The sequence below is a fragment of the Xenopus laevis genome, chromosome 4L (assembly GCF_017654675.1).
Source record: "Xenopus laevis strain J_2021 chromosome 4L, Xenopus_laevis_v10.1, whole genome shotgun sequence".
NCBI lineage: Eukaryota > Metazoa > Chordata > Amphibia > Anura > Pipidae > Xenopus > Xenopus laevis.
Window position 1 is genome coordinate 132375644 of NC_054377.1, and position 25942 is coordinate 132401585.

The following is a 25942-nucleotide window of genomic DNA, read 5'->3' on the forward strand; positions in this document are numbered from 1 at the left end:
TGTTCGAAGTCGAAGGATTTTACTTTGATGGTCGAATATCGAGGGTTAATTAACCCTCGATATTTGACCCATAGTAAATGTGCCCCTCAGTCTGAGACCGAGAGGCAGGTGACTTGATAAGAGTAACATTTTTCCGTCCTGTTCTTTCATGTTCTGATTTTGCAGATGAGCAGGAGACTTCTGGTGCCATTATATACACCGTTGAGCTCAAGAGATACGGTGGGCCACTGGGGATCACAATATCAGGGACTGAGGAGCCATTTGATCCAATTGTTATCTCTGGGCTTACAAAAAGAGGATTGGCTGAAAGGTGAGTTCTGTTCTGATACTGCAGGGAACTTAGCTACTACTTGATGCAGGATCACAAATACTGTTCCTTATTGTATAGTGCAGCAGCAGTGACCTCTTGAGGCATTTGATAAGAAGTGTGTTTAAACCGGTTTACTGTGAATTCATATCCCTTGGCAACTAGTGGGATGAAGGAGCTGTGCAAAATATTCAGAAAATTGACTTATGGCCAGAGAAGTGCGACACTGTATCAGTGATGCCTATAGTCAGGACCAGCAGTGCATGGCATGGCAAAAAACAGATAAATATGTTAGCAAGCTTTGTTTGAATTTTTAGTTACTCCAAGTCTAGTAACCCATAGCTATAACCGGCAGATAGCATTTGTTGGACTTCTGTCAAGCAAGTATTTGGTTGTCATGGGTTACTGGGCTTGGAGTAAACTTGGTTAGACCTGTTTTTACACAATATCATTGTAATAGAGACCATTTCCTTTGTTAATGCCACTTAATTGGTCCAAGCTAACTGCTTATTTGCTGTAGGACTGGAGCCATTCACATCGGGGACCGGATCCTGGCCATTAACAACATTAGCCTGAAAGGAAAACCACTAAGTGAAGCCATCCACCTTCTTCAAATGGCAGGAGAAACTGTGACCCTCAAGATAAAGAAACAGACAGAGCGTGAGTACGAAAAAGGCCCTGTGCTATTGATGGCAAAGTATCAACATTGGCCATACCTGTAAAGATCTGCTTGTTTGGTGAGGTTGCCAGATGAGCAGATCTTCGCCACAATGATGGTGGGATTGATCAGACAAATGTTATCTTTGGTTGCTGGCCAATGTTCACATTATATAGGCCTATGGAAAGAATTATATCAACTGACTGGTGGGATGCTCTGACCTGTCAGATCTGTCTGTCTGATCCTTGGCCATGTTTTTAGTGTGGCAGGCCACAGTTTTGAAAACGTTTGTGGGCCAGATGCTGCCAAGATGGTCGCGAGTGGTTTAAAATATCAGCCTATATATGGCTACACAGGTGCAAAAACGCACATATACAACAGGTACAAAAAGACCACTCCAGCTCACCGTTTTAAAAAAAAAAGGAGCTCCCTGGAACCTCGGCATCCCCACTGTAAACACTTCCCAATATAAGCAACTGGACAGCACTTCTGGTTAAAAGGATTTATTACAGCAGGCTTCTGATAGGATTCACCTAGCACTTTTTGGGAACAACTCCCTTAATCATAGGATTAATGGGACTTAATATGATTAAAGGGCGTGTAAAGGCAAAAAAATAAAATCCCATTTTTACTTTCTTTAATAAAAAAGAAACATATCTCCAATATACTTTAAAAAATGTGTACTGTTTTTATAAGAAACCTGACTGTATGCAGTGAAATTCTCCCTTCATTTACTGCTGTGGATAGGAATTGTCAGATGGTCCCTAACTGCTGAGCAGGGAAACAATCATACTTATGAACAGCAGGGGGAGCCCCCGCCTTACTTCCCAGCCATGCAGAACTCAAGCAGCTTTGTTTATGACGATCCCTAAGCAGCCCAGACCACACTGAGCATGTGCACAGTCTTAGTCTTGCAAAGATGTTTATAGCAAAGTTACAAGATAGTGACCCCCTGTAGCCAACTTTGAAAGCACAAATCATTTGTTTGATTAGGCTTGTGGTGCAGTAAGTTCATGTTTATATTTAGTATACAAAATACAGCATTTCTAGCCTTATTCGATTTTAAACCTTACATGCCCTTTAAGTTAGTTGTTCCTGAAATGTGATGAATCCTATCAGCAGCCTGCCGTAATAAATCCTTTTAACCAGAAGTGCCATCCAGTTGCTTATATTGGGAGTATGCAACAGTTACAATGTCTTTGATTGCAAAACAAACTTTTATTTCTTGTCTAGTGCAAGTTGGAGATTGATCAAATAGACCTCATGCTATAGTCTTTCTTAGATATTTAGATCAAAATCAGGTGTGCAAAATATCCAAACTCTCACCTACTTACAGTATATCTCTGAGAGTTACATGAAAACAATGTTTGTATCTGGATTTAAATTGTAGGAATATTCCCCCAAAGGCTTTCAGACAGTATGAATGAAGGGAGTGACCCTGAGGATGACCTGACAGACTCTCAAAAAACAAGTAAACTGTCTGAGATCTACTCCACCACAGTCCCCAGTGTGGATAGTGCCCTAGAGTCTTGGGATGGATCTGGTATTGATGCAGGTTATGGGAGTCAGGGTAAGTAATGGTGAATCTAGGGGGTATTGGAAAGCTCACAGGATGCCATTATGTTTATGTTTGTTTGGAAATCAAAATTCTGTCATGAATTCTAAAATAACTATTCTTAATGTCTTGTATAGTGAGAAAATAAATTATATTTATTTTTAGATACAATATATTTGTTCAAATAGCACAGTAACTTTTAAGGCCCCCTAACTCAAGGTCATATAAATTACTGTTTCTTACTTGAATTCAATGCCCCCAGTTCGATTGGTTTAGAAGACTGGGTGCATTATACTTCATCAGGTTACTTTATTATCCCTCTAAAACTTCCAACCATCCTGCGGGTGGGACTATGGTGGGGCCCACCTTCTAAATGTTGCAGGCTCAGCCAAAGGTTGTTAATCTTTCAGGAACGTATGTGCCTCAAGCTGTTGGTATCTCCCTCCACCCTCATGAGTGGAGAACAAGCCGACAGAAGAGCAACACACCTCCTGTAGAGCATAGAAAGAGCTACCCCTTTCTGGATGGAAGTTTCAATGAACAAGACTGGGAAAAGCCAACACGGTAAATAAACTAAACTCTTTGGGGGTTTTATTTATAAAGAGGTGGAAAAATGGAAAATGTAACCTTTCTGCAGGATAACATTTAGGTTTTGTTTCCAAATAAACTGGGAATGAATAATATATATGCTATTGAGTAGCTTTGAGGGGGATGATTTATATTAATGAATGAAATAATGAATTGTTGTAGGTCCTTTTTCTGTTTGAATGGAGAGTGGTGCATTCCTGGTTGTCTGCTGGTTCTGCTGTTACTGATAGTAAAGTCATCATCATCATCATCATCATCATCATCATCATTTATTTATATAGCGCTGTCAAGATACGCAGTGCTTTACTGCAGTTATAGCAAACAGGGAATAAATGGTGGCTAACAGACAAGGATTACAGAGTACAATGGGGTTTACAAACTAAAAGGTTAGGGTACAATTGAGACATTAGGATTATATAAACACTTTGTCATTTTTGATACAGCAATGATTAATTAAGGTACAACAAATAGGCCTCTTTAAACAGATGGGTCTTTAAGGAGCGCTTGAAAGTTTGGAAGGAAGGAGAAAGTCTGACAGCTTGTGGCAGAGAGTTCCAGAGAAAAGCAGAAGCCCGAGAGAAGTCTTGTAGACGAGAATGGGCAGAAGTGACCAGAGGAGAAGTGAGGCGAAGATCAGAAGCAGAGCGTAGGTTTCGTGAAGGAGTGTATTTGGAGATTAGAGATGAAATATAGGGAGGGGTTTCATTATTAAGGGCCTTGAATGTGAGTGTAAGTAATTTGAATTTGATTCTAGAAGAGATTGGGAGCCAGTGAAGGGACATACAAATGGGAGCAGCTGATGTTGAGCGGCGAGCTAGATGAATGAGTCTAGCGGCCGCGTTTAGAACAGATTGGAGTTGTGAAAGGTGACTTGTTGGAATACCTGTGAGGAGTAAGTTGCAGTAATCAAGGCGGGAGATGATGAGAGACTGAATCAGTGTTTTAGTTGATTCTGAACTGAGATAGGGTCGTATTCGAGCAATGTTGCGCAGTTGAATACGGCAAGATTTTGCAAGTGTTTGAATGTGTGGTGAAAAAGACAGATGAGAGTCTAAGATAACTCCTAGGCAGCGTGCCTGTGTGGTGGAATGAAAGGTGGTGTTGTTTACGGTGAGTGATATCTGAGGGACAGGGGAAGATCTTGGAGGAAATATGATGAGTTCTGTTTTAGAAAGGTTCAGTTTCAGGTGGCGCTGTGACATCCAGGAGGAGACAGCAGAAAGACAGTCTGTGACTTGGGAAAGGACAGAATTAGAAAGATCAGGAGTAGACAAGTAGAGTTGGGTGTCATCAGCATAAAGGTGATACTGAAGTCCAAATGACTGAATGAGTTTTCCTAGTGAAGTTGTATAGTCATGATTTGCTTGTTCTTCTAGAAGAGTTGCATTGTCACTGTTGGTCCTTTCCCTTTGACTATGCTCATTCCTCGACCATTAATCCCTCAAAAATGCGCCTGTCATTGAAAAAGATGCAGTGATCTGGCTGTTTTGTGTTCCATAACCCTTAACAAGACAAAAAATTAATGCTCTAATTGGCTCTCGTCTTCGTTCTATTGGAACACAAGTCATAGTGGTTTCATCAGCTTCTCCATTGTGATTAATAGGGTGATTGCCCTATTTGTATCCTTCCAATTAGTCTGAAAAAAGTCTTCTATGTGACTATATAAAAAAAAGATATCCCCCAGAGTTTAAAAGGAAGAAATTACCTTAGAAAATAGGAAATCAAGTCACGAAGGCTATTTTCTTTGGGAGGTTATATGCTATTACAATGACTACAATGTCATCTGCCTGTTAGCCTATGCACAAAGCATTTTAATCAATTTTAGGTCAATTGCATTCATCCATTGTGTACAATGACAAGTGAATCTCTTTATAGTTAATGGCATTAGGCACCGATGGTCACACGCAGTAGAGGCTTTATCTCAACCACCATATATTGTATGTTCCAGCATAAAAAGTGCCACAAATAAAATTGTTCAAACATGACTAAACCGTTACTTTATAGGAATAACAATTCCCAATCTTGAGGAACTCATGCCCACACAAAACATGTCTGTGCTTGTGCTGATAATAGTTCCTTCAGCTATAAGATTTGTGATTTCCATTAACAATAAAAGGAAGTGACCAAATTAAATACCAGGTATTTGTCATGTATTTAAAGCTCATCTAAACCTTATTATAAATCTTGCCCATAGGCGTTGTCTTATGTTTATTAAATTACTGTAACTCTTTCTTTAAACGCATGGCAGCCCTTGCTTGTTACCAAATGCATGACCATTTCTGCAACTCATGTTTGGTAGTGGTGTGCTTCAGAATGATGGTGATGATCTTCCCTTCACAGATACCTTAAGCTTCTCCTTCCATCACGTTTCTCACTGCGTCTGTTCTCCTCTGTGTTTTTCTCTCTCTCTCTCTCTTTCTCCCCAGGTGTTCTGTGTCTCAGTTCTGAATCATTTCCCTCAAACTTTTTCTGTACTTACAATTTCTTGGGGGCTGATTTTTATTACTTCCTTCCATGTGTGTTTTTTTTTTTTTTTTTTATTTAAATCCTGTCTTTGCCTGCATGCCCTCACTAAACCACATCCATCCCACCAAATCATATATAAGTCACAATCCTGCCTCCACCCTTCCTCTTGAAGAATGATTGGATGATTGCATGGACGTGTCTTTGTGGGAAAGGCCTTTCCTCAGCTCCAATGATTTGTACATTTCTGTAAGAAGAATCCATGAGAGTGGGCCACAGTTATGGGCAGAAGAATCTCCTGCTGCTCCTGAAGACTCACCATATTTGGTTCAACAGATACCCCAGCCAGCCAAATGGCCTGGAAACTGACCATGACGATAGCTTTTGGCGTGTTTTCGGAGAAGCCCTTGAAGACCTTGAAACATGTGGACAGTCAGAACTTTTGAGAGAAATAGAGGTAAACGAGTGTTCACTTTAAAACAGAATCCACCTTTTTAAATTCCACAATTTGGCCAATCTTGACAGCTGGGTATGTCTGGCATATGTGGCATTACACTAGGTCTCTATAGTATATCTTATCTGCCAGTGATCCTTCTTAGTATGTAGTTGGGGTATGTGCAGATATATCAATGAGCATTAGCTCCTCCCTTCCTTTAGATCCTTACATCATTGGTCTGAAGTTTGGGCATTGTATGGTCATCTAAGCTTACAGAGCTCACCATGCAATCTCATGCTTGCCTAACTGTCTCTTGCTGACTAGATGCAGTTTTTCTTATAACCTTATAATCTTCTGTTATCATCCTCTTACTAGAAACTAGCAGTTGTCTGGGCCTCAGGGAGTCATGGTCTGGGGTTATGATCATGATCAATGATGTTCCACAGGCATGGTTGGCCAGAGAAAAAGTTTTTTTTATCATAGATTTTAAGAGATACAATAAGACATATACATATGGTTTTGCCATTTTCTAGGCCTCCATTATGACTGGTAGCGTGCAAGATTTGGGTCTAGACAGCAGCCAAATACTTCTGGAAAATTCCAGCCAAGGAGGGCATGTACTGTTCAGGAGGGGAAGCCATCACATCAGCAGCAACAGCCCCAAGAAGGAGAACAAATTAAGCCAGGATGCTAGAAGCAAAAAGGAAGAGGTGCACAATGCACAGTCCTTAACCACAGAGTTACTAAAGGTAAGGCTGAATGATATGCAAAGTAGTAAATTCTTCTTATTTATACCATCCAAGAAGAGCACTAGACTAAACTAAACATTGTCAGTCAAGCATTCTTCTAAGGCTACCAATGATCATTGACATGTAGTTCTAGCTGTAGTTGTTTTACATCTGCAGTCCTCAGTTTCTTCTATGGACAATGATTGTTGCAGTAGCTTTTTTTTTTGTAAACCCTAAGATTTTAATCCATTACCCCAGACTCTGGGGATGTGTACTTGTCACAGGGACAGTTGCACTCAATAGTTTTCATGTAAATAATGCGAGCATGAGGTTTCCGTTGACTGCTTATTTTACGACCTGTGAAACTTTCGTATTGGATGCTGCTTCGGTTGGGGTGTTGTTTCCTTATGGATCCTGTACATAGGCCAAGGAGCCTGGTTGAGGCAGATATTGGCTGCCAACCCTGTAGCTTAATTCCTACATATATATATGTTGAAGGAAAAGGCACTCACCAATCTCTCGATTATTCGACGGGTGCTAACCAATGATGCACCATGCACGAATAAATATATTTTGATATAAAGCTGATGGTCATGGCCATGAGTGCTTTCTCTGGACTATTATTTATATATATATATATATATATATATATATATATATATATATATATATATATATATATATATATATATATATATATATATATATATATATAATTAGGTCTCTTTTAAATACCCAATGGCGGAATTACCGGGGGTGTACAGGGTGCGGATATACCAGGGGTCGTGCCCCTGCACCCCGATGGGGCCCGCCTTTCTGAAGAGAAATTTCTTATATGCGTCTGGTGCCGGAGTTAGGACTAGCAGGATAGCACAGCGCTGTGGGAGTGGGGAGGCTGCAGTCAATCACAACCCGAGCACCGGAACCTCCAGCAAACAGCATTTTACTGGGCCTGCCCATACAGAACACATTTTAGGACATCCTGCGGTGAAATAAACTTCCTTCCTGCGATGTCCTATGCCTTCTGAATGGCGCATCGGGTGCTTTTACCGCCACTCATCGTCCAAACCTGCAGTCACACCTCTGTCCTCTACCCTCCCTTCTTAACCGTTAGTCATGCTAACTCTGCCATCAGCCTTCAGCCCTCAGCCTTCAGTCCTCAGTCCTGAGAAGAGGGCTGAAGGCTGAGGCTGAAGGCTGAGGGCAGAGTTAGCATGACTGACGGCTGAGAAGAGAGGGTAGAGGATGGAGGTTTGACTGCAGATTTGGATCCAACCGTCAGTCACACTGCTTCTGCGAAATACAAGTAAAAGTCTGGCGAAGCAGGCACAATGGAAAAAATAGTAGGATCTAGACACAACTGGGCATTCTTTGTAGAACCAGGGGAGGGGGAGAAGTAGGAAGTATCACTAAGTCTCAATGCAGGAGAAGCGAGAATGTATGGCATGTAAGGGTAAAAGGAGACAGAAGCAGAAGTTTAATAACTATTAAATACGGTGCCTTCTCCAGTCGGCCATGTTGGGATTTCCGCCTCATTCCCTCACACGTGTTTATGTACTCCATAAATAACCTTTATTTATTACTTGCTTTCCCATTCATTATCAAACTGACAGCAGCTGCCCAAATCCCCTTTACAATTGAAATCTATATTAAAAGGGTAGTTAATATCCCCATGCCAATCACTGCTTATAGTATAATGTGGGTCACTGACCCCATCTAAACAACCCATTCCTTCCTTTTATTCAGGGTCTCTACAATTCATATTCCAGTCTCTTATTCAAATCAATTCATAGTTGCTAGGGTAATTTGGATGCTAGCAACCAGACTGCTGGAATTGCAAGCTGGAGATCTGCTGAATAAAAAGCTAAATAATGCAAACTGGAGATTAAAAAAAAACAATTGCAAAGTTTCTCTCTCTGCACCTTAAGTTAATGTAAAGGTGAATGACCCCTTTAATGCTGCAATGATTAACCCTTGTCATCAACACAGTAAAAATTGTATTTCAGACTCCTGTGCTTATATATCTTTTGAGTACAGGACCTGGTGGTCCAGAATGCTCAGCACCTGGGCGTTTCTAGATAAAGGATCTTTCCATAATTTGGATATTCATACCTTAAGTCATACTAGAAAATCATGTAAACATTCAATAAACCCAATAGGCTGGTTTTGCTTCCAATAAGGATTAATTATATCTTAATTGGGATCAAGGACAAGTCACTGTTTTATTATTACACAGAAAAAGGAAATCAGTTTTGAAAAGTTGAATTATTTGATTATAATGGAGTCTATGGGAGACGGCCTTTCCAGAATTCGTAGCATTCTGAATAACAGGTTTCGGGATCCCATACCTGTACTAAAAGACTAATTGTTTTAAAAGAATAGTTATCTTTCTCAGATTGATTTATTTTTCTCTGTCCCTGTAAACAAGCAGCATTGTGTTTGTGTGTATATAGTGTAGCCAGAACAGGAACATTATTTATACATATTATTGGCAGAAATATTATCACTGTGCCATTCATATGTGCCACTATTTTTTGTCCAAGGCTGCATGAAGTCATTCTCTTTATAAGAGTAATATTGCTGTACTTGTAAGATTAAGAACATACAGTACATGAACTAGTATTATGAATAGGTATATATGTATGTGATGAGCACCCATATTTATCATATTAGTGTTTGCTTTACTTGAACACTTGACACGTAAGTACTGAATTAACCTACCAGCTCCTATGACATTAGGTCAGTAATGCTGTATTCCAGCCCAATGCGGGGGAGGGGGGAGTGTAGGGGGGCCCAGTTGTAAATTTCCATACCACGCCCCTTAGGGGTCTAGTTATGCTACTGTAAATACTCTTCATGCATGCTGGTTGTTTTCTGCAGGTAACTGTACAGAAAGATATGGATACTGATGACTTTGGATTCAGCGTGTCAGATGGTCTCCTGGAGAAAGGTGTCTATGTAAATATGATTCGACCTGGGGGTCCAGCAGACAGAAGTGGTCTGAAAACTTATGATCAGATCTTGCAGGTAATGAATGGCAATATATGTATTATAAGAGAGTGGCAGTGAGAAAGGATTGCATCATGTCAAGGCACAAAAAAATAGATGACATTGAAACATTTGTACCATTATGCTAGATCTTTACAGATCAGTACCTATGAATGTGGCATAGGGTCTTCAACTACACCTTTTGATTTGCAGCACACCACTTACTTCTTGGTCCATATCCCAGGTTGCACCTGAGGAAGGGGTTGGTCTCCGAAAGCTTGTGCTTCGAATACTTCTGCAAATAAATGTGTTGAAGGCATTGCCTGGCTGAGCATAGGGTCTTAAAGCATTTTAAAACTAACCAGTTCTGTATTTCATCAACAGGTGAACCATGTGCGTACCAGGGATTTTGACTGTTGCCTGACCGTGCCACTTCTGTCTGACGCTGGTGACCGGCTTGATCTGGTGATTAGTCGCGGTTTGTCCATTAAAGCAGAGGAGATGGGGGTAGAGCAGATAAAAGGTCCATTGAGAATGGAGACACAGACAAGCACAAAGACTCTCTGAACCCTAAATTAATCATTTCAGGAGATTAATGTTTAAACTGTTGAAAGCTGGGTGTTGCCCATTTATTATTTTTAATTAGCGAAGGGGATAAGCTACTTATTTTTTAACGTGTGTTTATGTATTGTCAGCACTTAGATTATATTGTACAAAGTGAAACTGTGCAGAGGTCTGTTTCCAGTGGTGCAGGGGTCACCCTTCCCTGCCTCTTTTCACCCCATCACAATTAAGTTATCACTTTCCTATTCCCTGTATTGACGTTGGTTACAGAACCCTGGTGGTTAAGGTTTATCCTGTACTTATGGTGCTATTCCTTTATTAGCGTTCGATTATAGCTTTTTCACCCCACGGAAACACACCCGCACTACACAATTATTGAGGAAATGCACAAAGACTTGCTAGATCACAGGCATTGGGGCCTTCCAAGGCTCCTCTGCCAACCAGTGTTGGGCATTATAGTTCATTCATAGCATCAGAGGCAGTTGTATCTCTTCTAAATGGATAATAGCGTACTCACCTCCCCCCCCGTGTGATTTGTTCAACACTTGCACTATAATTTGTTTCAGTTGACTAGCGATGCTGAACAGTATAACACTCATGCACTTTACACCGTGTTTTCTCACTTTTTTCTTTGTTTGGGATGTCTCTCACCCATTGAGAACTCCAACACAACCTCTGCTCACTGCATCATTAGGATGCTGTCTAGCAATATCCCTGTTCCACTCCCACAAGCCACCCTTCATATAGGAATGCACAGCCATCGTACCAGTCTACAGTATTTCAGGAGCATCCCTTAATGCTTTTGCTTGGCACTGTGATATCACACACACTTCCAGAAAAAGAGCACAACTCCTTTGTCACTGCACCTTGACTCATTGTTTCACTGTATCAGATTGTGTTTGTATTCTCTCCTCTGCACAATATCCCTGAAAGACATCATGGCGGCCTCAGTGATGGAGCAAGCCAATGGAATAGCTTCAGACAATGTTCAATTGTATTCTTGTATCTCTCTGTCTGGATTATGAAGTGTTTACTCCTTCTCCCTCTGGTTCTGGATGTTTATACTGGCACAAGGGCCCACAATCAGATTTTTCTTTGCAAACATGGCACCCACAGCATACTGTATGCAAACCATTTTAGAGGTATAATCTGGATATCTTGTTGCTCACCAAATTCCCAGTACAGGGTCTAATTGCTTGCTGTAGTAGTAATTCTTGACCCCCTTTGATGTCACCATCCCTCTTACAGTAATTATCATGGCTCCTATTCTCCACATACCAATGCTGAAGCCAGATAATTCACGAGAAGCCTTTGTGACTGGGGAGGGGATGTTCTATGACCACTTTAGGGCTTTGGAACAGAGATCTCCCACCTGTGGCTGATACAGAGCCCTAGCATTGCCCAAGAACCTTTGTAGGAGCTGTAGATATGTTACATCTGAAGAGTCACATGTTGGGGAACCCTTATCTTTAAGTTAAGGCACATAGCCCTTCTACTGTATATAATTGTGACCACAAGACTTGTCTCCATGCCTAAGAATCACTAGGCATATATGATCCAAAAGCTGCTGGATGCTGCCACCATCCTGTCTGATGTGGTTAATGTACTGTGTTGACAGCATTCCTGCTATTGTATTGTGCCAATCTCGTTCACCAGTGCCTCTGTGGTATCTGCATCATTAATCCTGGTTGTTCCGCAGCGGACACTTCCAAATGCAAAAGGAATGACAGCGCCAGCTGCATTATTGCAGCGGTTTACATCATTCCTCCTGTGTAGGGGTGGACAGCTGTCCAGCTTTTTCTTCAGCTACATCTCAGCCAGCCAACAGTCTAATAGTTTGAGACAGAGGTGGATAAACCTGTGGCATTACAACTATTGTATAACAACAATTCCCCAGTTCCTCTGACAGCTGAATGCTCTTGAGGATGCTAGAAGTTGTAGGACCACAGGTTGTCCTTCTCGGTTAGAAAGAAATACACTGCGGCTGGTTCACCATGTACAATTTCTGTGCCATAGAAGGTACTAAAGGTATTTTTATATGCAATATTTGTGGGTACAGAGCTCCCGTTTCGGGGTTTTTAATAGTGAATTTTAACTAATGGCTTTAATATGTTAATTCCTTGTACCCCTTCCTATGCATTTTCAATGGGCGTTCTCGTTACCTGCATAACTAAAAATCAGTATTTTTATCCTATATGAGATGAGAGCAACTTAAGTTGTAAAGTATTTTTCTACTGCCTTTTGATTTCTTATGTATTTGGGGAAAGCACAAAATGTTAAAGGTTCAGGATACGGAGAACTTTATTTTAGTCCTGTTCTGGATGCATTTGTAAATATTTTTCTCTATTTAAATGACTGTACTGAGAGAAGCTGGGTTTTTATTAATAAAACAATGAATTTTACCAGTTTGGATCGTTTGGAAATGCTTTATCAAAACTCTCTTGTGCCATTGATGAAGCAGGAACACTTGATTAATTAAAAGTATAGGTTTTCTTTTCAAGTACAAATATTAAAATATAGATTAAATATGTACAGAAACTAGTACACTGGCCTTTAGGACAGAGCCACCTGTTTGGCTATAAGAGCAGTTCTTTGTTTTCCTGTGCTGTGGAGTGATATCACTATCTTCTCCCACTGGTAACTCCCTATTTACAATTCTATAAAAACTCTGATTTCTTTGTTCAGGGTTCTTACTCTTTATGAGTTCAGAATCCATGGAGCTTGTGTCAAATAACTTTGTCTTAAACCGCAAGTGATCTCCGGTTCCTGAAATTCCATGACCCTAACAAGGTATGTGAGCTATTATTATAACAACTATTTTGCACCCAATAGGCATACTTCTCATTTTAATACCCCAGAAATAAGGACATGCATTGGCAAGTGTTTTTCAATTCAACTGTTTATTATGGAAGTAGATTACAAAAGCACCTAAGGTTACAGTATGGCAGCCGAGTGGCAACACAAACTCTGGTACAAATTAAGCCTGGGGCCCTCAGTTCAGCTTATGGGGTAACAGAAGAATCCAGTGTCTGTGCCCACTCTACGTATGAGTTTGCTGCTTCCTTGAGTAGTTTCCATCAGTCTCTACTGGTCCAAGAAAAACCGAGGGGGGCGGTTCTGAAGGCACAGTGCCATTTCTTCTTAGACAAATAATAGAACTATCATTAATGAGCCTAGTCTTCCAAGACAGACTCCGTCCTGTGATAGTTATAACCCAAAAGTGAGCCCCCAGTCATGCTCTTATAACAGTAGGAAGGGCATAGGAAACAACTGGTGAAAAGAGAATTCTTATCAAATGTCTAAAAAAAATGCTCATAAAAGGTGAAGTAAAAAGACAGTTCTTAGAGAAATACTGAAAAACGAATTCAGGTTTTTGTTAACAATATTGAGGGCACAGCTTAGTGCTTTTATTTGTGCAAATAGAATCTGCTGTAATGCTGATGTTAGTAAAGACATTCTGTAGAGCAGGGGTCCCCAACCTTTTCCACCCGTAAGCAACATTGCAGTGGGGAGCAACAAAAGCATGTAAAATGTTCCTGAGTGGTGCCAAATAAGGGTTGTCTTTGACTACTGGTAGCCCCTATGTGGACTGACACTTGAGACTCTGTTTGGCAGTACACCTGTTTTTTTTGTAACAAAAACTTTGTTTCCAAGCCTGGAATTCAAAAATAAGAACCTGCTCTGTGGCCACTGGGAGCAATATCCAAGGTGTTGGGGAGCAACATGTGGCTCATGAGCTACTGGTTGGGGATCACTGCTGTAGAGACTCCAGTAGAGTCTGACCTCTAGCTTGTTGTCATTTGTTGAAGCCTATGGAAAAGACCTCTGAGATGGAAAGTCCTAGCATGTCCTACTCTTGTATACATGTACATATTTATTGAAGGAATGTCATGTGCACTGCAGTCAGTTAACCTGTGGCCTGCCAGGTGATGAAATACAAATCCCAACCACTGTTGGGGGGGTACTGAAAATTGCAGTTTAATGACATCTTGCGGTGCACAGGTAGTCCATACCCAAGCCAAATTGGAAGATAAGGCATAAAGTCATAAATATAGGGCATACTTGCTCTAAAAAGTATTTTTAACAGTTTATTCATTTCTCCTATGGAATTCAGAAAGCCCGCTGGAGTTCATGCAATGTCATTTCTGGAAGGCCTCATGCCTCAGCAGCCTTATCATTTCAGCCCTTCATTTCCATACAGTGTCTCCAGTGCAGGACGCTCCCTCCTAGTTCCCTACTGAGCTTACCATGGGCTACAGAAACTTGACCCTCTGTCTCACACTTCTGAGGCACAGCACCGTGAAGAGGAGAAGGCAAGCAGCAATTGTACACACAGAAAGAGAAGCATTTATTTGTCCCTTCATATGCCTTTTAATGTATTTATCCAAAAGCCAGATCTACAGCTGATTCAGACTCAATAGAGATCCACAGGAACATTACATCGGGCAAATAACAAATAAGCCAAAAGAAATGTGGCCAAACACTGAACTAAAATGTTCTAATTATAGAGAAATAAAAAAATAAATCTTCTCAAGGGCTTTAAAATCACCCTGCTTCTCAATGAACAAGCAATAACGGGAAATGTCCTATAAAAGTAGTGCATATAATACAAACACAAATAAAATTCAATATTAATCTTCCACATATCATAAATTACCATAACCATAATTACCATCAGCAGAAGAGGCACATTCAGAAGGTTACACGCCCTCCTTATTAACAGGGTGTATGAAGTTCTTACTACTTTGTTGGCATGTCATTGGTTAGAGGAGATTTGGTAAAATACAAAGTTAGTGTGAAAAGAAAGTCTTGTGATGCTGCTCTGCTTAGACATGACCACAGAAACCTCAGACGACCCTTCTCTGTGACCTAACAATTTTTTGAGCACAGCAGCATCACAAGGCTTTCCTATTTCCTTTCCTCACTTCCTTAAAGGAAAACTTTACCCCCAAAATGAATATTTAAGCAAATAATTTATATCGTATTAATATATATTTAAGTAAATATTGTCCTTTTACATCTCTTTCCTTGACCCACCATTTGTGATTGTCTCTTTGCTGTCTCAGAGATCACCTGGCCAGAAATACTACAACTCTAACTGTAACAGGAAGAAGTGAGGAAGCAAAAGACAGAACTCTGTCCGTTAATTGGCTCATGTGACCTAACATGTATGGTTTGTTTGTGTGCACCGTGAATCATACGATCCCAGGGGGGGTGGCCCTTATTTTTTAAAATGGCAATTTTCTATTAATGATTACCCAATGGCACATACTACTAAAAAGTATATTCTTATGAAAATGGTTTATGTACACGAAGCAGGATTTTACATATGAGCTGTTTTATGCAATATATTTCTACATGGTTCAGGGGGTATAGTTTTCCTTTAATATTCTGTGTCAGCCAAAATGCACAGCGGGTGTCGCTGTTATTGCAAACTCATTACATTAACTTCAACTTTTGTGATTGTGGTCAGGATGCAGCTTGACCAGAAACCATGAAATGCATGATGCAATTAAATGAAAATAAAATTTGGAAATTGGAAATTATTTGATAAAATGACAATATTTTTAAAAAATCAACCCCCCCCCCTCACGAAATAGAAAATGTTGCTGGTTAAGAGGCAATAATGATTGCTCTGCTATTCATTTTTTACAGAATGGCCCCTTTGCAATGTTTTCACTTAAGAGGTTGATTCTCCAGGGAGGGGCTGCTGTTGAGAAGCAAAGATTAGGGGTCTTCAGATATCATCACATTCTAGTCACCCATTTCCCACGTCACATCACTGCCACTACCCCCAGTTTAACTATGTCCCCCAGACAGCTGCACAGTGGTCTTGGTCTGGAGGCCATCATTGTTGACTGCATCACATGCCGATCACTGACATACCCTCACCCCATACACAGTGAAGCAGTTTGCTATTTTTCTATATTCTTGACCAGGATAAAGCTTCTTTCTAGATGTTTTACATTAAAGGGCCATTCTGCCCCTGTAGCGTTTAGAACTTAACAGTAGGTAGACTCCAGCTGCACATACAACTACTGTGTTATGATATATAATATGATAAATGTCTAAAACTGTTGTGATATCAGAATCTTTCTCCGCACCCAGAGATCAGGCACTCACTATAAAATATAACATACGCTCTTTTCGCGCACATATATATATATATATATATATATATATATATATATATATATATATATATATATATATATATATATATATATATATACTGTGTGTATATATATATATATATACTGTATATAGATAGATATAGATAGATATAGATATATATAGATATATATATATATAGATATATATAGATATATATATATAAAAACACAATATACTCTACAAGAGCCAAAAGAATCAAATTCTAGTGCAAACAGAGATCTCCATAAACCTGTATCTAAGGCAGGGATTGCCAATCTGTGGCCCTCCAGTTGACGTTGGAATTACAACCCCCTGCACCCCACATTCAAGTTGAGGGGAGTTCAACAACATCTAAAGGGCCTCACATTGGACATCCTTGATCTAAGGAGAAGGTTAGTAAACAGCTTAGAACACAACTGTCCCTCCCTAGACTGGGGGAAGCTTGGGAGCCTGATCACATCATGGTCTCCACAATAACATGCGTTGGCTTTTCAAAGCCTCCATTTGTGCAGATTGGAGTAGCTCCTTCCGAATCCTTGGCCCAACGGTTTACTTCTTTGGGAGCTGTAACAGCTTTAATCCTCTGGAAATAAAAAGACTGGGTCAAGTTAACTGGACCTATAAACATTAAGCTTGAGATCTACCAAAAGCAATCACACTACCTACCTCGATGAGAGAGCCTTCAGAACGTGCAATGCGGAACACCATGACCAAGGGGATGCAGATCATAGATGACAAAGCAAGGACCCAGCCCAGTCCAATTGCCCAGTCTGGGTAGACATAATACTTGTTGTAGGTGAGTGGGGCATACTTGGCTAATGAGAATATAAAACAGCCCTGGAAAAGAAGAAGGGAAAGTATGGGAAAGGTGGCAAGCTGGGCAGACACAAGAGGTATTTGTCTTGGCCAGCAGTGCCTCTTATTCTGTCTCTGGTCTTGAACCTGAACAATGAGATGAAGAACTAAAGAACTATATTTTTCTCCACTGCCTTGATCTCTTTGGACCTGTAAAAGCCACTCATGGTGCATGAGCTCAATTAACCTGCTTCATACTTCCCACAGAAATCAGTGCAGTGGAAAACCTGTTGACCAGTTCCAAGCCCCAAACGCATGCCTGATAATGTGGAAGAGAACAGCCCAAGAGCATGATGTACAGACAATCACAGCTCCATAATAGGGGTGAGTTTATTTTCAGTTTTCCCAAGGTAGGTTACTTTGAGAGCTAATGTAAATGGTTTCATACAGAAAATGTGGCACTACAGTATATAAAGGCCACCACATGGTGCCCACAGTATCTCTCCAGGAGTGGAGTTCCAACTCACCACACAGAGAAGAGGAGTGATCACAGTCCAGCTCCACTTCATCCAAGGTCCCGGTTTATATCCAATCATATCTTCTATATTATCATAAAATTTATCAGTGCCTACAAACAAAGCAGAATGGGATAAGAGATGGAGGCAGGTCTGCAGCTGGTGCCCTCCTAGAATGCCGTAATTTCTAGTCTAGTAGTAGGATACTTACCATAAACCCAGGCTACAGCAACACATTCAAAGAATGCAACCCACAGGAGGCAAACACCACTAGCTGCATAGTAGTCAAAGAGTTGGAACATGTACATGCCACCCTGAGTAAAGGAGAATAGTAATGGTTAGGAAAGCAGACGGCAAAGCTCCACATGTACATTGATTTTTGCTACATGCCCATTTGGAACAACTGGGATGTATGTTACACATGCCTCTTGCTGGTTGTTTGACAATGAGATACATTAAAAATAAACCATGAAAAGGGTAAATTAATCCTGAGCCAATTTGAATTAGTCCTCTTGGGTAACCAAATCTAAGCAGAATCTACCCAGGCATATATCTCTTATTCTCTCTATTTTCTGCTCTTGAGTGGATCTCTTTTCAATAGTCAGACTGGGAGATTATTCCTTTAGTTGTTGCACAGAGCCAGGTTGCCAGTGTCTGCCAACATCCGATTCAGAATAAGGGCAAATTGATTTGCCACTAAAGTTCTAGTGCCAAAGCACCTTCAAATAAAAGCCCCTAATCACTCCCTCCATGCTAGCTGCTGTCATCTTTTGCCTCTAAACGTTTCTGAGCTCCTGTTTGCTGACTGGTTATTGACTCTTGCTTTGTTCCAGATTAGGCTACTTGCTGCCTGTGTTAACCTTTGCCAAACTCTAGGTTTTCTCCTACTTTGACAGTAAATTGGTTCTATAGTCTGCAGCCTACTCTGATGTTTCATGCTTAATGTAGTATTACTCATGGTTTTTGATTGTCAGGAGGGAGCCTCGCGTTAGGATCCATTCACCTCCAAAGAGCACTGATGTCTATGAAGGGTGTGTTTGTCAGTTCCTAAAATTCCTGAAAGACCTTTCTGTTAGGTCAAGGTCAACCCCTATCTGAAAGAGAGCAACCCAGGTTCATCAAGTACTGTGTATGTTCATACTGTATGGGTTGGCATGCTGAGGACATAATATCTTGTCCCCTTCGCACCCAGCACAACACTTTGACAGTCGAAACTTCGCTCAGATAACGCCAATTCACTAAAATGCAGAGTTTCATCATGGGCACCGAACGGTGGCGACTTTTCGCTAGCGTTACTTCGACAATGAGAGCATTTTATAGTGAAGATGTGTTAGCGTTCATTTCTACCTAGCGAAACTTTGCAAGGGATCTTGCGCTCAGATCAATAGGTATGGACGTCTTTATGTTAAATGTTGGTGCATATACTTACAAATTACATTTTTTAAAACACATGTCCAGGGATCCTTAATAAAGACAATAGAGTTGTTATAATGCCCACTGTAAAATTATTGTTCCATATGTTTGCAAATGTGTGAGGAAAACCGGTTACCCAAAAAAAGTTTGTTAGGTCTTTTGCAGGCAATCAGGCTGAAAAAAGTATAAGACGCCAGCATTTTTTGGACTTTGATGCATTATTAGCTCACACAATATAATGTAAGTGGAAGATTGAGGAAGATCTAGCTACTTTAATGCACTTCGCCTGGTCTGAGGTGGTGAAGACAACTCTGGTGAAAGAGGTAACGTTCAGTAAAATCCGCACTTTAGTGAATTTGAATTTGAGTAACGTCCGTTCGATAAAGCGAAAAGTCACCTGGCGATAGAGTGCGAATGACCGCTAGCGACTGTCCCGTTCACTAACAAATTGATGCCTGTGCCTGTTAGTAAATTGCCAATGTCCCTGCGGGCGGCTACGCTGGCGAATTGTCACAAGCCTTAGCCACTTCGCACCTTAGTAAATCTGCCCCTAAGTGTTTTAGTATAAAGGCAGTTGTCTAATAAGCTATGGCAAGTACAGAGACACCATGAACACTGAGAGTGAGAGCAGCTACAGGAATACTTACTTCAGTAACCATGGTTAACCCCAGAAGATAGCTGAGGATACACACTACAGCGATGAACATTTCTCGCCGGTAACCCTTCCGTAGGAAGGACGGATACAGATCAACTAGAGATGTGATCTGTCCTTCAACTTCAACAAACTGAGATGGAGAAAAAAAATATCTACTAGTTATTGAATGGTGATAATGGCAGGCACAGGTCATAAGAATGGAATAGGAAGATGTAATTTATAGTACAGTTTGACTTACCCATTATTTATTTAGGGGCCTATTTATAAGAACACAATGTTCATTCTATGACTGATAATAATACAAAAAAACAAAGAGTGTGTCTGTATTGTAGAATACTGTACAGGTATGGGACCTGTTAACCAGAATGGTCAGGACCTGAGGTTTTCCGGATAATGGATCTTTCTGTAATTTGGTTCTTCATACCTTAGGTCTACTAGAAAATAATGTAAACATTAAATAAACTCAATAAGATGGTTTTGCTTCCAATAAGGATCAATTATATCTTAGTTTGGATCAAGTACAATGTACTGTTTTATTATTACAGAGAAAAAGGAAATCACTTTTTAAAATGTGGATTATTTGGATAAAATAGAGTCTATGGGAGACAGCCTTTCCGTAATTCTGAGCTTTCTGGATAATGGGTTTCCGGATAGCAGATCCGATACTGCGATATGGTGGGGCCCCTGATCTGATCTCTCTACTAAATCTGATTATTTTAAGCTCCATCTAGTGTGGACACCATGGGAACAACAGTTTTTCCAGCTTTCTGGACCATTAAAAGGACCAATCCACCTGATAATTAAATAATTATTGTGATGTTAACAGTGATATTTTAAGACAATTTACAGTCGGCCTTCATTTTACAGAGGGGTTATGAATGTTTCCATCTACACCAGGGATGTTGAGCCTTGAGACTGGGAATTGTAACTAAACATCAACTGGAGAGGGCAAGAGGTAAAGAAGCTACATGTTATGAGTTGTCCTGTTTAATGTTACTAACCTGGCTATCCAGCCCAAGCAGCAGAAGCATAATAAAGAATAGGATGGCCCAAAAGGAGGGTAGAGGCATCATGGACACTGCCTTGGGGTAAGCAATGAAAGCCAGGCCAGGACCTAGAGAGAGATAGATGTGCTTTAATTAGTAGCGTTAAGCTCAATGAAGATGTTGCCTCTCCTTCCCTGTAACTGAGGATTTAAAAACTGCACCACAGGGTTCTAAGCCTGCTCTTACCTATACCATCAGTATCCTTCCATCAGCAACACTTATTAGACAGTATCTCCCTAAGTGCAGTAATTGCATTATTCCCTATATACATGGTAGGCAGATCCTTCCACTAAAAAGAACAATAAGATAAACCACACACCAGCACCCTCACCCTGGAAGAGATTAAGAGCAGAGACACACGCTCAGATTCAGGGAGATTAGTCGCCCGGCGACAAATTTCCTCTTCTTCGGGTGACTAATCTCCCCGAAATGCCTTCCCCAGCCTTCCTGACGGCTAGAATGTAAACAGGCGGGTTGGCAATCGGAGTGCTTCGTTTTCCGGTCGCCCAAAGTTTTCTCGTCAGGCAACTTCGGGCGATTTCAGAAAATGAAGCTCTCCAAGTGCTGTCCCACCAGTGATTTACATTCTAGCCGCTGGGAAGGCAGGGGAAGGCAGTTCGGCGAGATTATTCGCCAAGAAAAAGAGAAGATTTGTCTCCACAAATCTGAGCGTGTGTATCTGCCCTTAGAAACCAAGGATAAAGTTGTTAATCGAATTTGACTTAAATCCTTAAAACGCTCTTCCATCTCATCATGAACACACAGCAAACTGAATTGCTTAAAATTGTGCATTCTATAAAAGGTGGTGTGTGTAGGTACTAAACCGTTGGGGGTCACTGTTCTTTGGACTGATCATTGTGTTAGATACTGTAGGGTTAAAGGAATTGTTCACCTTTAATTTAACTTGTGGTATGATATAGGTATTGATATTCGAAGAACATATGAATTTGTTTGAATTTTTAATTTTTTTGTGGTTTTTCAGCGATTCAGCAGCTATCTGGCTGATTTAAAAGATAAACTGGCATAAGAATAGAAGAGGGACTAAATAGAAAGAAAAGGAACTAAAAGTAACAATAGCAATAAGATTTTGGCCTCAAAGAGCAGTAGTTTTTTTGGCTGCTGGGGTCAGTGACCCCAGTGGCATAACTAGATGTTAATGGGCCCACAGCAAATTCATTTTAGGGCCCGCAAAATATTCAGAGATTGCTGTATTTTAAAAATACGTTTTGAAATTGCACATTAATTAGGGTCTCATGGGGCCCCCTGTATCTCTTATCCCCCCTGCAGCCGCAGGGTCTGCTTCCTCTGTAGTTATGCCCCTGAGCGACCCCCATTTGAAAGTTGGAAAGGTGTAGAAGAAGGCAAATAATTCAAAAACTATAAAAAATAAATAATGAAGACCAATTGCAAAGTTGCTAGGAATAGGACATCCTATAACATACTGAATGTTAACTTAAAGGTGACCCACCCTGTTAATATATTATTTATTGTGGAAAGAGGATAATGCATGTGTCGCCTGTCAGTAGAAAGAAGTAAAATATTAACTATGGAGATGGGCAATGAGTTGGCAGGGTGTTGCTCTAGGGTAGTATATCTAATGTAAACTCTTTAAATAAAAGTAGATAGTATATAGAGAACCAATCTTTGAAATAAAAAACAAAACTGGGATATCATCTCCTATTTATGATTTCATAAAAGAAATAATTCTAAGCAAAAAAGAATATCCCAACAATGCCAGTGAATAGGTGTTGGGTTACACTGTGCCATCCTTGGGCAGAAATTAGATGAATGAGATGAGGTTAATGATATAAGAGGCTGCACAATGACGTTATACAGTCTTTAATGGACCCCCTACTGTAAATAACAAGGATATTAGCAGTCACTGAGGATTTCCATGACTAGATCAATGCCTGAGCTCATTACATTTGTCTGACCTAACTTCTTTAGATTTGACAGTGTGTGGGTATTCTCTATCATACAGTCATTCTTAGTGCAGCAAACTTGAGCCAAGCTGCTAAGGCTGATGGGGTGACCATGAGAACTTAGACTAGAAGCACATTCTCCAGCCAAGTTAACGAGCCAAGCTCCAATCTTCTGCCCCAAGCTATGATTCCAAACTCTCTCTTTACTATGGGAACCATGCACACAAATGTTCTGAGCATAATTCTGGGAGGAAGGACTAGCAGGAGGTTGTCTTCTATTCCAAACAACTGGGGCCCAACCTGCAGCCATATGTACTGAGATAGATACTGAGAGAATTCTTTAGTAATCTAGGCCCCCATACACGGGCCGATAAAAGCTGCCAACAGACCGAGTCGGCAGATTATTGGCCCGTGTGTGGGGCCATCTGATGGGCTCCCCTAATCGATATCTTTACGAAAGTCAGCCTGATCTCGATCAGGCAGGTTAAAAAATCCTGTCAGATAATCAGGTAGAAACAATTGAATTCTACCTGTATCTGAGCATTCAGCACTAACAAAGGCAACCTATCAAAATTTTACGGCCAGCCTGATCAACGAGCCAGACAATATCCAAGCCTTCTGCCAATATTGGTTGGCTCGTCTCCCACCATATAGGCAATGAATATATTCTTATCAGTTTATGGGGTCTGTATAATAATATTGGGTACAGCCAGCCTAAGAGGGCAGGAGATAGCAGAGATAACTCCCAAGGTTTCCTCAAAGACTATACTATAAATCAATGCCAGGGTAGTGGCACTTAGACAAAAATATCCTCAAATAAATGAAGTTCAATAACTTCACAAGGGAAAATATGCCCCACTTTTAAAGGAAATGTAGAGAGCTCTCCTGAGCATTTTTGCAATTTATATTAAATATTTGTTTATTGTTGTCAAGATATTACTATGTTTTACACCGATAATATATTGGATTTTTGAAACAGCAGTGCCACCTGCTGTCCATTCCAGCTGTCTAGCTTCAGTTTATATTGAATGTAGTTACTGAGAAAAGGAAAGTCTTTTCTGTCCAGAACTGACCAGAGAAACACACTTACTTTATTTTCTATGCAAATCTTCACCACAAGACTTTGCTTTTCTCGCTAACTTAATTTTCCATCCAACTTTAGCTAGCTGGCTGAAACTAATGGTTGTTGGTGCTGTTGTTATTCATTATATTAGCAGGGTAAATACCGCTAATATCTTGAAAACAAGAAAATCAATTCATGTAAATTGAAAAATTGCTTAGAAGAGCAATTGTACATTCACCTGTTTTGAGGGTTTACATTTGTTTTAATTACTTCTAGGACAATCCTACCTAAAGGGTATCCACCATTATATTGCCATGTGGTCCCCACCTAAACAACATCATTTTCAGTAAGAAAGAATATTAGAGCCATAGAATGTTACGCCATTATTGTTCTTCACGGGCCGCCATCTTGGCCATGTAAATTACAGGGGCTAAGCAACTTTTTGCTCAGCCAAAACAATGCAGTTCAAAGGAGAATTCAACCCTAAAGTTTAAAAAACCCTACCCCCCTACCCTACATAGACCCCCCTCCCCCCAGCCTAAGTGCTACCCTGGGCAAATGCCCCTAATGTTTTAATTACCCCTTGGTGCAGATTCAGGCATCAGAGTTCACAGGTGCCATCTTTTTCTTCGGAAATCTTTTGTTATGAGACCAGCATGGCGGTGCATGCACAGTTGGAGCAATTTTCTGTTCCGAAACAACTGCGCATACACAGTAACTCACGAAAATTGCCAATTTCGAAGATCGCAGAATCGGCTGAAGATGGCGCCCGTGCCTGAATCTGCACCGAGGGGTAAGTAAAACGTTAGAGGCATTTGCTCGGGGTAACAATTAGGCTGGGGGGAGGAGGAAGTGGGGGTCTATATAGGGTAGGGTTTATTTTAATTTTAGGGTTGAATTCTCCTTTAAGAAGAAAACAGGGGGGTACAATATAACCAGTATGTAATGTTTTAAAAAGCTGTTCAGGAGAAGGCCTGGGGGAAAACAATGTTACAATTATCATGCATAACCCTGCACCTATGGTGGCTGAATGGTGCTAAATTCCTTAGTATTTGTTCCGGAAAACAAAGTAAAAATTCTACAATTTCATAATTCAGTCACTAGGGGTCATTGTTGTAACAAAGTCCCACTCATAAATATACAGAAATGGAGCAGTAAAACTCAGTGGGCTGAATCAGTTATAATAAAATATTTTGACAAAGAATTGCTTGCTATTATCCATCTCCCCTTTAAAGGACACATTCTCCTGGCATGCTACAATATCCGCTGGCACAGAGCGCCTGCAGAACATCCTCACTCCTCGGGGCAGTTAGCTCAGCCTTGCAGTTAATATATCGAGAGCTGCTCCCCTTAAAGGAAATGTAAACCCTCCAAACAACTGAATGCAAAATAACTCAGAGCACCCTTCTAAGCACTTTTGCAATTTACAGCAATTATGTTTAATCTTCTTTTTTTCAAGATAAAACAGTTTATCTTGAAAACTGATAACATAATGTCTAGGAAACAACAGCAACTGCTGTTCATTTCGGCCTATTGGACACAGTTGGCAGAAAATTAAGATAACGAGAAGGGCAAAGTCTTGTGATGTTGATTTGCTCAGAAAATAAAGTTAGTGAACATAGAAGAGGCATCTGGCCTGTTCTCTTTTCACTAATTAATTTTCTGACATCTATGTATGGTCAGCCAAAATGAACAGGAGATGCTGCTGTTATTCCAAATCCACTATATTAGCATATACAAAAAATATATTTACAGTAGAACGATATAATGTTTCCCAGGGGACTGCGTCAAAACAACGTAAGATCCAGGAAAATGTTAAATCCGGGATAGAAAATACACAGTTTGCCTGAATGGGACCAGGACAAATCAGTGTCAATTCTGGGAAAGAATAAAATCCAGGGACGTAAAATCAGAGTTCTACTGTAATTAGTTGTTGAGTAGTTAACTGCACTGACCTATTATTACCAGAGGAGGCAGTAGAGTTCTGCATTAACAAAGTGATCAGAGAACTTTTATTTTCATGTATAAGTCAGTACCCAGGTTTCTGGTATCCACAGGCTTGACTTCCATGTTACAGACCTGTCACGTGGTTG

General features: G+C 40.4%; 2 protein-coding genes across 3 annotated transcripts in view; one reads left to right on the top strand and one right to left on the bottom strand.

The window, feature by feature from the left end:
• grip2.L (glutamate receptor interacting protein 2 L homeolog) overlaps window positions 1-12692 on the top strand; it is a 92320-nt gene extending 79628 nt beyond the window's left edge. The window contains exons 17-24 of one of the 2 annotated variants that reach the window (XM_018256323.2): window positions 166-310; window positions 828-967; window positions 2356-2535; window positions 2931-3084; window positions 5908-6028; window positions 6541-6756; window positions 9616-9762; window positions 10108-12689. In XM_018256323.2, the coding sequence (XP_018111812.1) occupies window positions 166-310; window positions 828-967; window positions 2356-2535; window positions 2931-3084; window positions 5908-6028; window positions 6541-6756; window positions 9616-9762; window positions 10108-10290 (1286 nt within the window). In that variant the 3' untranslated portion in view covers window positions 10291-12689. 2 annotated transcript variants of the gene reach the window in all.
• Window positions 12693-16565: 3873 nt separating this feature from the next.
• The window catches only part of LOC108714650 (sodium- and chloride-dependent taurine transporter), a 32256-nt gene continuing 22879 nt past the window's right edge, over window positions 16566-25942 (bottom strand). The window contains exons 9-14 of the mRNA XM_018259059.2: window positions 20820-20932; window positions 19811-19948; window positions 17962-18064; window positions 17763-17863; window positions 17107-17277; window positions 16566-17023 (exon numbers count right to left, since the gene is read on the bottom strand). Coding sequence (XP_018114548.1) covers window positions 16895-17023; window positions 17107-17277; window positions 17763-17863; window positions 17962-18064; window positions 19811-19948; window positions 20820-20932 — 755 coding nt within the window. The 3' untranslated portion in view covers window positions 16566-16894. The remainder of the gene's footprint in view (window positions 17024-17106; window positions 17278-17762; window positions 17864-17961; window positions 18065-19810; window positions 19949-20819; window positions 20933-25942) is intronic.